Source organism: Mercenaria mercenaria, chromosome 1 (assembly GCF_021730395.1).
Source record: "Mercenaria mercenaria strain notata chromosome 1, MADL_Memer_1, whole genome shotgun sequence".
Classification (NCBI taxonomy): domain Eukaryota; kingdom Metazoa; phylum Mollusca; class Bivalvia; order Venerida; family Veneridae; genus Mercenaria; species Mercenaria mercenaria.
Genome location: NC_069361.1, coordinates 51,128,905 through 51,140,286, shown reverse-complemented (window position 1 = coordinate 51,140,286; position 11,382 = coordinate 51,128,905). Strand labels below are relative to the sequence as shown.

Here is an 11,382-nt window from a genome sequence, read left to right as displayed (position 1 = left end):
GTCCAACAGTGTCTGATCCTAAAGATTTCGACATTTTGTAGAACGGTTTACTGACATGAACGTAGAAGTATGTTTAATATCAGAGTAATTTTTCAATACACGAACGATAAATCATGATTAGTGTGACCATGATTAGTGTGACCATTTTCCCGTCTGTTAAGTTAACAATGATATGGTCAGACAGAGGACTCGAACCTACAACCTAGAAATGGGTGGCTGAACGTTTAATCCGCACAGCTTTATCTGCACAGTCATGCGACATGTTGATGTGTATATATCGCATATTACCGTAGAGGGATCAATCGCGACAAAAATCGGTAGAATCGATTCACTATTTATTATATTGTATATAGGTTCGCACAGTCACCGAAAATTAATTTAGGGAAACATAGTAACACATGAGTAGTGAGTGGCAGATCAATACTTACGATCAAAAGCAAAAATTACAACCAAATAAACAAACAAAAACAAAAACTATATAATACAGCCGGCGTTAGTCAAAGGATGTATCTTCATTTGTAATGAGAAAACAATTAACAACGGAAAATTATTGAAACAAGCTCTTGTTACACGGAGACATGTATTCATGTGTTCATTTGTTTGTCTGTTATTTATTTCAGTATGTTTTATGACACTTACAAATCAATAAATAAACATCCGTAATTTACGGAAATGGAGTTGATCTTTCACAGACTCTTGAAACTTGGTAGGAGTTTTGTTTTGGGAAATATATATGAGGTTAGTCTCTGTTTAGACCATAAGTTTTGTTCAAAGGAGATAACTCCTGAGGCTATTCAAATGTTGTATAATTATGTCCCTTGTCTTCTCAAAACATTCAGAGCCGAGATTGATGAAGTCATATTTTTTTTTACAGAATTATTTTTAAAAAAAAGAAAAGATTATCTAGTCGGTAGCCAGACTAATATTAGGTATGAAAATGACTGAATTATTCTATTTCATAAACAACAACAAAAGGAATAAAGGAAAAAGAACAGACACTGCACTGAATACGATATTTTATTCATTTAAATGTAAAAATATAAATAATGATATAGACACATATGGTATAAATGTAAAAAGTAAAATTGTATTGCCATTCAAAATACCATACACATGAACATGAAAACGCTATTTTATAGTCAAACCTAATTTCGCAACCACTTTATTCTCAGGTTAAAATACATTGTAGAAATAAAACTAGTGGTCTACAGGGCAAGATTTGGTCTAGTATGCAGAGGAAATCTTTACTAAACACACATTTAACTCTTATTTTCATTCTTAAATGAATACAGTGTAAAAGTTACAGGCGATCTATATATGCTAGAGACACAGTCTAAATTAATTGCACCAATCAATGCCCCTCGGCGATTCAGTTTGACGAAAAGGGCCGAGGAGATGTATACATCAATAAAGCACCCAATCAAGTTACATGCTTAGCAGCAAGAGGTAGAATTAGTAACAACAGAAATGTACACACATTTAAAGCAACTGATTTACAGTTTTCAAAGAAAATATTCCTTTAAACCTGGTTTTTTATATGAAATTCTTAATAATGCCATCACTAAAGATCTATAGACATTCATTGTCCGGAATGACACGAAGCATATTGCAACCGTGAACCAAACTTGGATCACTGTGTGCCTCCTCGTGTGGCAGTAGGGCAAGGACAGTGAATCAAGAGTGATTTGAATAAGCTTCAGTTTTCCTTCGAGATTAAGGTAGTTCTGCACGTTTGGATCGATTTTTTTTCTACAATGTAGAATTTGACTAAACTCTGATTTTTCAAAACTTCAGAATATACATAGAAAATTCAGCAAATAAAAATGATAGGGTCGTGTACTTGATTTTTTGCTAGCCTGATTTGAAAAATATGGACTTCATGCAATATTTCATAATGGGAGTCAATGGTAAAATCATAACTTTCATAATATTTTCGCAAATAGAAACTTTTCTACAATGTAGATTTTGATGAAGCTTCTCACAGATGTGAATAAAGACATGGCCTATAATTTGATGAAATGAAATGTATAGGTCCGTGTGCTTATTTTAAAAATATTTGACCATGATTAAAATTAACCGGACATTTCACGCTAATTTTAAGACATTATTTTGAATGTTTTAATACCATATTTTGACTTTGTAATAAATTTACTCACAGGTGGCGATTAATTCAGAGGATGATTTTCATTTCCGTACGCCGAATCCAGGCTTTATTCTACGTTTTCCGGATAAATGACGTTACGCCATCACTTCCGGTTTATCAAACGTGCAGAACTACCTTAATACAAAAGTTATTACAAACTGAAGTGTTTGTAACGCCACCACAATCCCCATTGACAATATCTTAAACTACTAGACAATACACTTAAGGTTTAGCCTTTTAACAATTTCCATTGAACGTCTATAATTATTGTACCAGAACGCATGGTACTAATTTAACAATGAATGACTCGGTATTTAAAGGCACCCGTTTATCGTGTCACCTGTAAAAGAGTTGCTTCAAATTTATTTTTAGTTAATCTAATAACTACTGGAAAGTCATTTTCTCAAGCACTCCTAATATTAAATACATTTGGGACTGATAATATAAATATGTGAAATGATCCGGTGAAAGTGTTTTTGCTTTGTTGCATCTTTCATCCCTTGCTTGGTCTGCTAATTCCTTTGATTGTAGTACGGTGCAGAATTCGGAGTCCAACTTCAGACCTGGGTCTTATGGCGTTTGCGCTTGCAAAGTGCCCAACAGCGAGATTATCAGTGATTACAAAGTCGCCATCCCTCCACTGAAATATTTAATGGGAATAGATACGAATTCTATCATATTACTGTTGTTTTTTGTCGTTTCCAAGGGGTGTTTTAACTGGAAAACAAACGTGCGTTACTTGCCAGATTACGTGCTGTTATCGCCTTAATTTGTATATAGCTATGTGCGATGGTAAAAATCATTTAAACCGATCGAAAAAGAAACGAACGGTTAGCAACATGTTATACTTCGATGTTTTATGTAGTACTGCTTTTTTCCCTGTAGTAGCAGCAAACAGATGTAATAACACGGAAAACATGGTCCAAAAATCAATAACAGTATAAGACATGACTAGCCAATTGTGGTGATAAACAAGGTCCTGTTTCATAATGCTGCATTTTGAAACCAGTCTCATCCAAACAAGTAGAAATATTGTTTTCTGAGTCTTATCTCGGAAAGCATTATGGTTTTTAGACGCAAAACTAATTACAAACCTACGTACCTCATGTGGATAAACCAATCGCCGTCCGTCTTTCTCTATTTCATTTTTGATTTCTTCTAACAGCTCCTTAGTCTCTACTGCATCAGTCCTCCTTTCCTCCGTCGTACCTTTGTCCCAGATGAACGCTTCCGTCATGCCAAGATGTATGCACATAGCCTGTATATAGTAACAGTCATTCATATGTCACACCGGGTGTAAAGAAAGTTCGCTCGTGTTATGAATATACTGGGATGTAGAGGTAAACTCGCGTGTTGAAAACTCAATGACTTCAAAGAACAATTTTCAGTTCAACTCACGAAATATTAACATGATTAAGGCCCGTTCTTCGTTACTTATCACGTAAAAAACTTAAATGATCAAGATAGTGCTTATAAATGAACCAATGCTTTTTCAAGTACTGACATATTCGGAAATAATTACGTATAATACTATAAGAATAAACTGCATTTTCTCAAGATCTGAAATTAACAAAAGTTCTGTATCAGCATTATGAAGATATAGAATTGAACACGACAGAAATCATTATCAATTGTGTTTACTATTTTGCTTTACCTTTTCAATGAAAATAACATTTCTTTGCACCTTATCAGAATTGTTTTACTTCAGGACTGGGAGTTGCCTAAAACTTTACCAAGTCAATGAACTTTATATTGATCATAATCATAACAACCAGCAGAAACGTAACTGGATCTTATCGCACTTGGTTATCTCAAGAGCAAAGATTTTGCTCTTGGATTTTGTGTTTGTTTGAGGTTCAACGCCGGTTTTCAACAATATTTCAGTAATGTAACGGCGGGCAGTTCACCTAACTAGTATTAGATTCTGTACCAGTACAAACATATTCTTCGCAAGGCACTGCCAACTTCCCCACATGAATCAGAAGTGGAGGACGAATGATTTCAGACACAATGTCTTTTATAAAATCGCCAAAGAACATACGCTTCACTCAAGGATCGAACTCACGACCCTGCGATCCGTAAATCTGTGCTAAACGGGCGGGCTTATATTTGATATTGTATGTTTTCAATTTTGCGCAATAACGTGCAAAACCGTGTTTAAATCACACCTTTTCTGTGCAAGATTAGAATGCATTCTGAAACGACATAAAATTGTTTCCATATTACGTGGTTTTGAAATCCGAAACCAAAAGTATGGTATAATTTACGGACAAAAGCCAATATGCGTCGTTTCTTAAAAGCATCATTGTGGGAACTATATCTTCCTCTTTTATAAAAGGTAGGTCAGTGGTGTTCCACAAATATGTAGATCAGAATTAAAGTGTTAGACGGATTTTTAACTGGTGACCTTTATCTCCCATGTTTATGTGAGAGTCAAATTTGATAAAAATTAAAAATATGAAATACTTGTCCGTGTTATTTTTAACCTTTTATGCTTGCAAATCACAAGTCAAATTAAAATTTTACCATATAACAGTTCTACGGGAAATATAAATAATGTGTTAAAATATATTATGATAATAGTGAACATAGTTTTGAATGTATTATATGATAACATCTGTAGACTAACTAACCTTTCATTCCGTATATTTTTACTTCCTTTCTTTGAAAGAATTTACGTAAGGCAACTTACTGAACTTTACAACATAACCAGTAAAGAAACTAAGATTTTTATCCAAGATAGTAGATTATTACAAAGATCACACAAATGACTTAAACAATACAAATAAAAGATATATTATGTTTGTTGTGATGAAATGATTACAATAAGCAAAGAGCTATAAAAATAAATAGATTGGCAACTTGAAAGGCATATAGAGCAAATCTCGCCAACCTCCCGTGACAAAAAAAACGAGATCTCGTTTACCGGAAGTGGCGCTTTCTCCACGCGCCATTTTGTATGCGAAAACAATTATTCGTCGGTAAAATAATTATCACCGTATGACCACGTTTCTTTCGATGGCAAAAAAACGTGTACTTCGTGTCTTAAGACCATTTCACATTAAACTAATTTTGTTTTAGAAGCTAACATGTATTTTAAATGTAGTTTTAAAGGTACAAATTGTAACTCCATGCCAGCCGATGTTTGTTTTTAGCAAGATAACGCCGAATCACGCTCTGACACGAGCTCACGCGAGATTACAGCCAGTTGCCATTCTGTGTATTTTATACTTCTTTGCAATAAGTAAGTGGCGTGTTCCTAATTTGTCAAAATAAATCGAGCAATATGATTTGCAAATTTAAAATGAAGGCACAGCTAATTTTATGGTATATTCTATTTTATCGTATTACTAAGTAAAAAATATGATCTATTTAGCGTTATGTGTACAGCGGAAAACGACGTTTTCAATATATTATTCGTGATGTCATCTAAAATAATTATGTTTTTGATTTCAAACTGTTTATTAACTAAAACTGATAATGCAAAGTTGTCATGTGCACACTCTTATGTGATCTCAAATAATTATAAATTTTTGCCCTTCCCAAATGACCAAGTAACTAACATGTCAATGACATTTACTGACCGGGTCAGGGAATTCCAACATTAGCATTATTTCCTCTGATATAGATGAGAAATTTTCACTTTCGATTTTTAATTTCTTATTCGCTGTTGTGTTTTACTTTCTACTTACATTTAATTCTTTTTCCGTATACCGCGCATAAAATGAAAAAAAAAATCATTATAATATAATAATGTATAACTGCTTCACTTATAACTATTATTGACTGGAAGGATTCATGTCATAGATTTTTGTCTAGTGTCTCCTTCTGAATATCACTGTACTCCAAAGGAAGCATTATTTTATTTGATTATTACTGGACAGAGCTCAATTTTTGCTCGCTCAAACCGGAGATAAAGGGTTCAAATAGGTTTGCATCTCGATCATGCTTGCTCAGTTTTATTTTCTTCGTTTTTGATTATAATCAGACAGCGATTTTTTGACAAGGCGAATATTAACCGTTAAAATTCATTCTCGATCTCGGTTTAAAATTTTAAAAAAATCTTAGTTTATGAAAACTTGAATCTCCTAGCATTACTGTGATACTTTAAGATAACTAAATTGGTATCAATTTACCGGGTTTCCTGTCACAGGATGGGGGTAAACTAAAGGATGTATCAATTTATCGCCCTTGTCAGACACCATCCACAGTCGTTCCCATCTCTTTCGCATCTCGTCTGGGATGCTCTCTAGCAGCTCTTTGAAGCCAATAAATTCTGAAAAAAAAAAAAACATTTCATTATATTTGGTATGTTTAGTTTGTATCAATGATTAAAAAATCGATTGTTGTCACAATACTAGTTCGAGTTGACCTTAATTTGCATATTCATTATATGTTATTTTTATGTAATTCCCTAAAATTGTGATAAAATTTCAATATAGCATTATGTTGTGTTTTTTTTTTTTTTATCAGTAAACTGATTAATTTCGGTAAGAAGTGTTTTGCGTAAATAGATATGATTGTTCTGTTTAGCAGACACAAATGTAAAACTAAAGTACCTGTTGCGCCGGTTTTTGGTACGGCTGGCATGTGATATAAAGCGTATCCAAACGGCTCTTGTACGAAACTACCGTCAATATGCCATCCGGAGCGTCCGGCATTTGTACATCCCTCTTCCGGGTCATTTGATATTCTATGGACGTTTGGATGTGGACATTTCGGATGGGCAAACAGAGGATCTCCTTCAAACACTGTGCCGTCAATGTCTCCAAACCATTGGCTTATTTCGACATGTTTTTCTCCGCTCACATCACCTTGATCTCTGAACACCACAATACGGTGTTTGTGAACTAATTTCTTTATTTTCTCCACTAACTCTTCCGAGTATGTCGACTGCTTGGTAAGTCGGAATCCTCGGACTTCAACGCCTAATTTAAAGTTAGTAATTTCCATCTTAAATCAAACGACCCGTCGACTCTTTACTTAAATCAGTAATGTCTCCAAAATTGAGTGATACCGTCTGTGCACACGCTATATATACTATTTCGAAGTACAGTTTCATGGAAATCTAAATTACGTGTCATTTTCTGAAAAATATTACGAAATAGCTTTTAGTTTCGAAATGGCATAACTGTAAAACCGCACGTATTCATTTGTCGACGTAAATTCTATAAATAGTAAAAAATCAAAATATGTACTATTATTCTATGTCCTTAGCTAATTGCAATCGATATTTACCACAGGGGCTTGTAAGTATCAATAAAAAATAACGATGGATATATAAGTAATTATTGATTAAATGGAAAAAAAATAACAAAGAAAAAAGAGAAAAATATTAATACAAATAAAATAAAACAGCGATAAAATTAAAGTAAAACGCAGTCTGTTTGAGTGTAAGTTTAATAAATGAAATTGCTAAAAAATATATACATTTAAATTTGGAAATATACAAAGAATCACCACTCCGAAGTTTGCGGTGATATTCTCCGCATTAAAAAGGTGTGAAGCAGAAAGTCAGTCATGGTTTAGTTTGTTTGTTATTCAAAAATATTTTTGTTATCCTACCACGGTTTGTGGAATCCATTTAAGCAGAACCAGGCCAAGAATATCTAGCTCTAATTGGGCCAATATCATTGTCTGTGCATGGGGCCGAAGTCCTAGAGGCATAATGTGTTTGAAATTGCAATATGTCTGTCCGTTACAGCGTTGTGTACTCAACATCTCGATACAGTCTCCATCTAACTCAAATGAAACTTGTTATTACACATCGTCAATATGGAGCTGTACACATTGTTTAGACTTTCATGACAGATTAGCATATTTTGAGTTATGCCCCCTTTTGAGCGTAACACTATTACAACTACGTCATTCTTTATATTGTTAGAAAGAATATCATAGACTTCATCCAGTTAAAAAGAAACTTAACATGCATCATCATTATGAAGCGGACATGCGTATATATTGTCAGCAAATTCATATCCAACCAAAAGTTTTTGACAATATGAAGTGTACAAATTATCGGGGTTTTAATTTTTGAGATGTGCATCTTTTTTTTAGACATCTGGCGGTGCATTTATTTTGTACCTCGTGTACTCATCCGGTGCGTGGCAAGGAGGATGTTACATCTCGTAAACGGAGCAAATAAAACCGAGCCTGCTATTGTTTTCATCAGTTGTATTCTACCCTAAATAAACCTTCTAAAAGTTTTATTGCTTGCGGGGAATAATAAAGCGCTAAATAAAACATCCAAGAAAATTAGAAGATTTCACTATTTATTCCATTTCTGTATAAAGTTTATATGTGAATCGAAAATGTTTGTGATGGAAAACAAGAGCAAATGGTAAAAAAATATAAACAAAAATGTGTGTGTACAAGATGAAAACTTCTACCGTAGGGTATATGTCATGATTTCAGGGGCCTACTTGGCCGAGTTGTTAAGGTCGCTGACTTCAAATCACTTGCCCCTCCTCGATGTGGGTTCGATCCTCATTATAAGCGTTGAATTCTTAATGTGAGGAAGCCATCCAGCTTGCTAACGGAAGTTCGGTGGTATTACCCAGGTTCCACCTCGTGGTGAAATAATGCACGGAGGGAACCTGTGGTCTTCTTCCACCGTCAAAACTGGAAAGTCGCCATATGATCTATAATTGTGTCGGTGCGACGTTAAACCCAACAAAATAAAACAAAATAAATATAATGATTACGTACTAATGCGTTTAGGGTATATCTATACGTCTTTACTTGAAAAAGACAATCCCAAGATTCTACAAAGGTTAGTGGGGTGTATAAGACAACTAGGAAGTGTACTTAAAATTTTTCTTTTGTTTAGGGTATGTTATATTTTTGTGCATGTTTAAATAAAATTTCAATCGATTTGTATTGAATTACTTAATATTCTTCAATTTTAAACTTTCGCAGATTAATGAAATTTTAAACATTTATCGTCTTTATATTATATAGCTTTAAATTCAATAGTTTATTTCATTGCAGGGAAAGTTTGGCGTAAAAACGTTCACTATAATGGTTACAGAATTTTCTTTTATTAGCCCACCTGAGCACTGAGCTTGGTTGCTTATAGGGGCCGCCAGAGCTAAAAATAGAAAAATCTTCAAACAACATCTCCTCCTAAACCGACTGATTTTGAAATAAGTTCACACAAATGGTCCTTATGTAACCCTCTACCAAGATTGTTCAAATTAAACTGATTCGTCAAAAAACATGGCCGCCAGGGGGCGTGGTCACTTTTCCCTATATGTATATAATGGAAACTTTAAAAAAATCTTCTTGTGTGAAACTGCTAGTCTGAGTTTAAAATACTTCTACGCAAATGGTCCTTGCATGACCCTCTACCAAGATTGTTCAAATTATTTTGTTTCGTCAAAAAGCATGGCCGACAGAGGGCGTGGTCACTTTTCCCTGTACGTATATAGTGGAAACTTTAAAAAATCTTATTATGTGAAACTGCTGGTCTGATTTTAGAATAATTTTACACAAATGGTCCTTGTGTGACCCTCTAGCAAGATTGTTCAAATTAAATCGATTCGTCAAAAAACATGGCTGCCAGAGGGCGTGGTCACTTTTCCCTTTAGGCTATATGTATATAGTGGAAACTTTAAAAATCTTCTTATGTGAAACTGCTGGCCTAATTTTAGAATAATTTTGCTAAAATGGTTCTTGTATGACCTTCTGCAAATAGTATTCAAATTTTTCTGATTCATCAAAAAAACATGGCCACCAGAGGGCGTGGTCACTTTTCATTATTTTTTTAACAGTATCTCCTCCAAAACCACTAAATGGATTTTAATAATGTTTTACACAAATGATCTCTGGATAGCCCTCTTTCAAAATTATTCAAATGGTTCCGGTTCGTTGAACATAAGGGTCTTTTTGGTTATAGATATGTTTTTAGCTGGCGGAGTTTTCCTTTTCTCTATAGCTTAAATATTTGGCATGTGATATAATACAATGTACCATACTTGTCCGAATTATTACCCTAAGGTAAAAAAAATCCTACTAAGAAACATTGAAAATCTTCGTCTCTGAATCAACAATAGTTGGAGCCTTGATATTTTGAGTGTGATATCAGATTTGTAATTTCTGTAGTAATTATTCAAATTATTGCCCTAGGTACCAAATTGTGTGTCACATGTATATTATATAGGCTAACATAGAAGAAACCTAACTCTGTACTTTTACAGACACACTTGAAGTCTTGTACACAGGCGGGCGCTTTGGAGTCAATGGCCCTCTTGTTTTTTTTTAGTTAAAATATATTTTTAGTTTAACATGTTTTAATCAAAGCTATTTGCTGGTGTCATCATTATACATAACGCCGAGATTATGGCCTCGTGGTAGAGATATGATAAAAAGCTAACAAACAAGTTTTGGAAAACAAAAGATACATGTTTTTTGCCAAAACATATCATTCTATAGTACTGTCATTCTGTATTTACTTTGATTTCCACAGGCCGCATTTATACATGAAATACAGAAGGGCCGATATAACGTTTTTCGACTGACGTACTAGTTTAGATGTTACGCTGTACTCTTCACGTGAAACGTATATATCATATCAAAACTAAAGGCATGAACTACAGAATCGATAACGTTTACGTAGAAAGTCTCGATTTAATTTGTAATTAAATCTGGATTCCATGAATGAATCAACGTGCTGGTCATGTGACCATTATATATTTCATGCATCATTTTTCTGAAATGATTCTAATTAAAGTATAAAAAAAACAGATCATTATATGGACGGGCTTTAAATGTCGCAATAACAAACCTTTACGTTTCTAATAAATCGCTATCCAGCTTCGATCGTTTTAAAGCATTTTTCATGTGTTTTTCTTTGAATGAATCATATACCGGAATATAAAGATTATATACTAGTAAAATCTCGGTACAAGAAAAGCGGAAGATTGACCAAAATGAATGTTTATTGTTTATTAAAATATTTAATTTCACCTACTTCGTTAGAGAACAGTTTTAAAGATTTAACAGAAATCTACAAAAATGGTTATAACAATACGCCATTTGTTTGTTTTCAGTCACATGCCATTCATATGAGACTGGTTTAAACAAGATCAGATTAGTTTATGGTAGGTCAAGAAATGTAGGGTTTCCCAGGCTGATGACCTGCGTGTCCGGGTAACAGTAAACTTAAAAACAGGATTTAATAACAATGTTTTATCTGATTACTCTAAATGTACTTTTCAAATATTGTACAGTGCAACCTC

The 11,382-nt window shown here is 33.8% G+C and overlaps 1 protein-coding gene across 1 annotated transcript; it reads right to left on the bottom strand.

Annotated features, from left to right (window-relative positions):
* Positions 1-1,003: 1,003 nt before the first annotated feature.
* On the bottom strand, positions 1,004-7,182 carry LOC123538144 (alpha-ketoglutarate-dependent taurine dioxygenase-like). The gene is made up of 4 exons (XM_045322114.2): positions 6,703-7,182; positions 6,280-6,419; positions 3,246-3,401; positions 1,004-2,783 (listed from the first exon to the last, which is right to left on the bottom strand). The coding sequence occupies exons 1-4, from the start codon at positions 7,094-7,096 to the stop codon at positions 2,637-2,639; spliced, it is 837 nt and encodes a 278-aa protein (XP_045178049.2). The 5' UTR covers positions 7,097-7,182; the 3' UTR covers positions 1,004-2,636.
* Between the last annotated feature and the right edge of the window lie 4,200 nt (positions 7,183-11,382).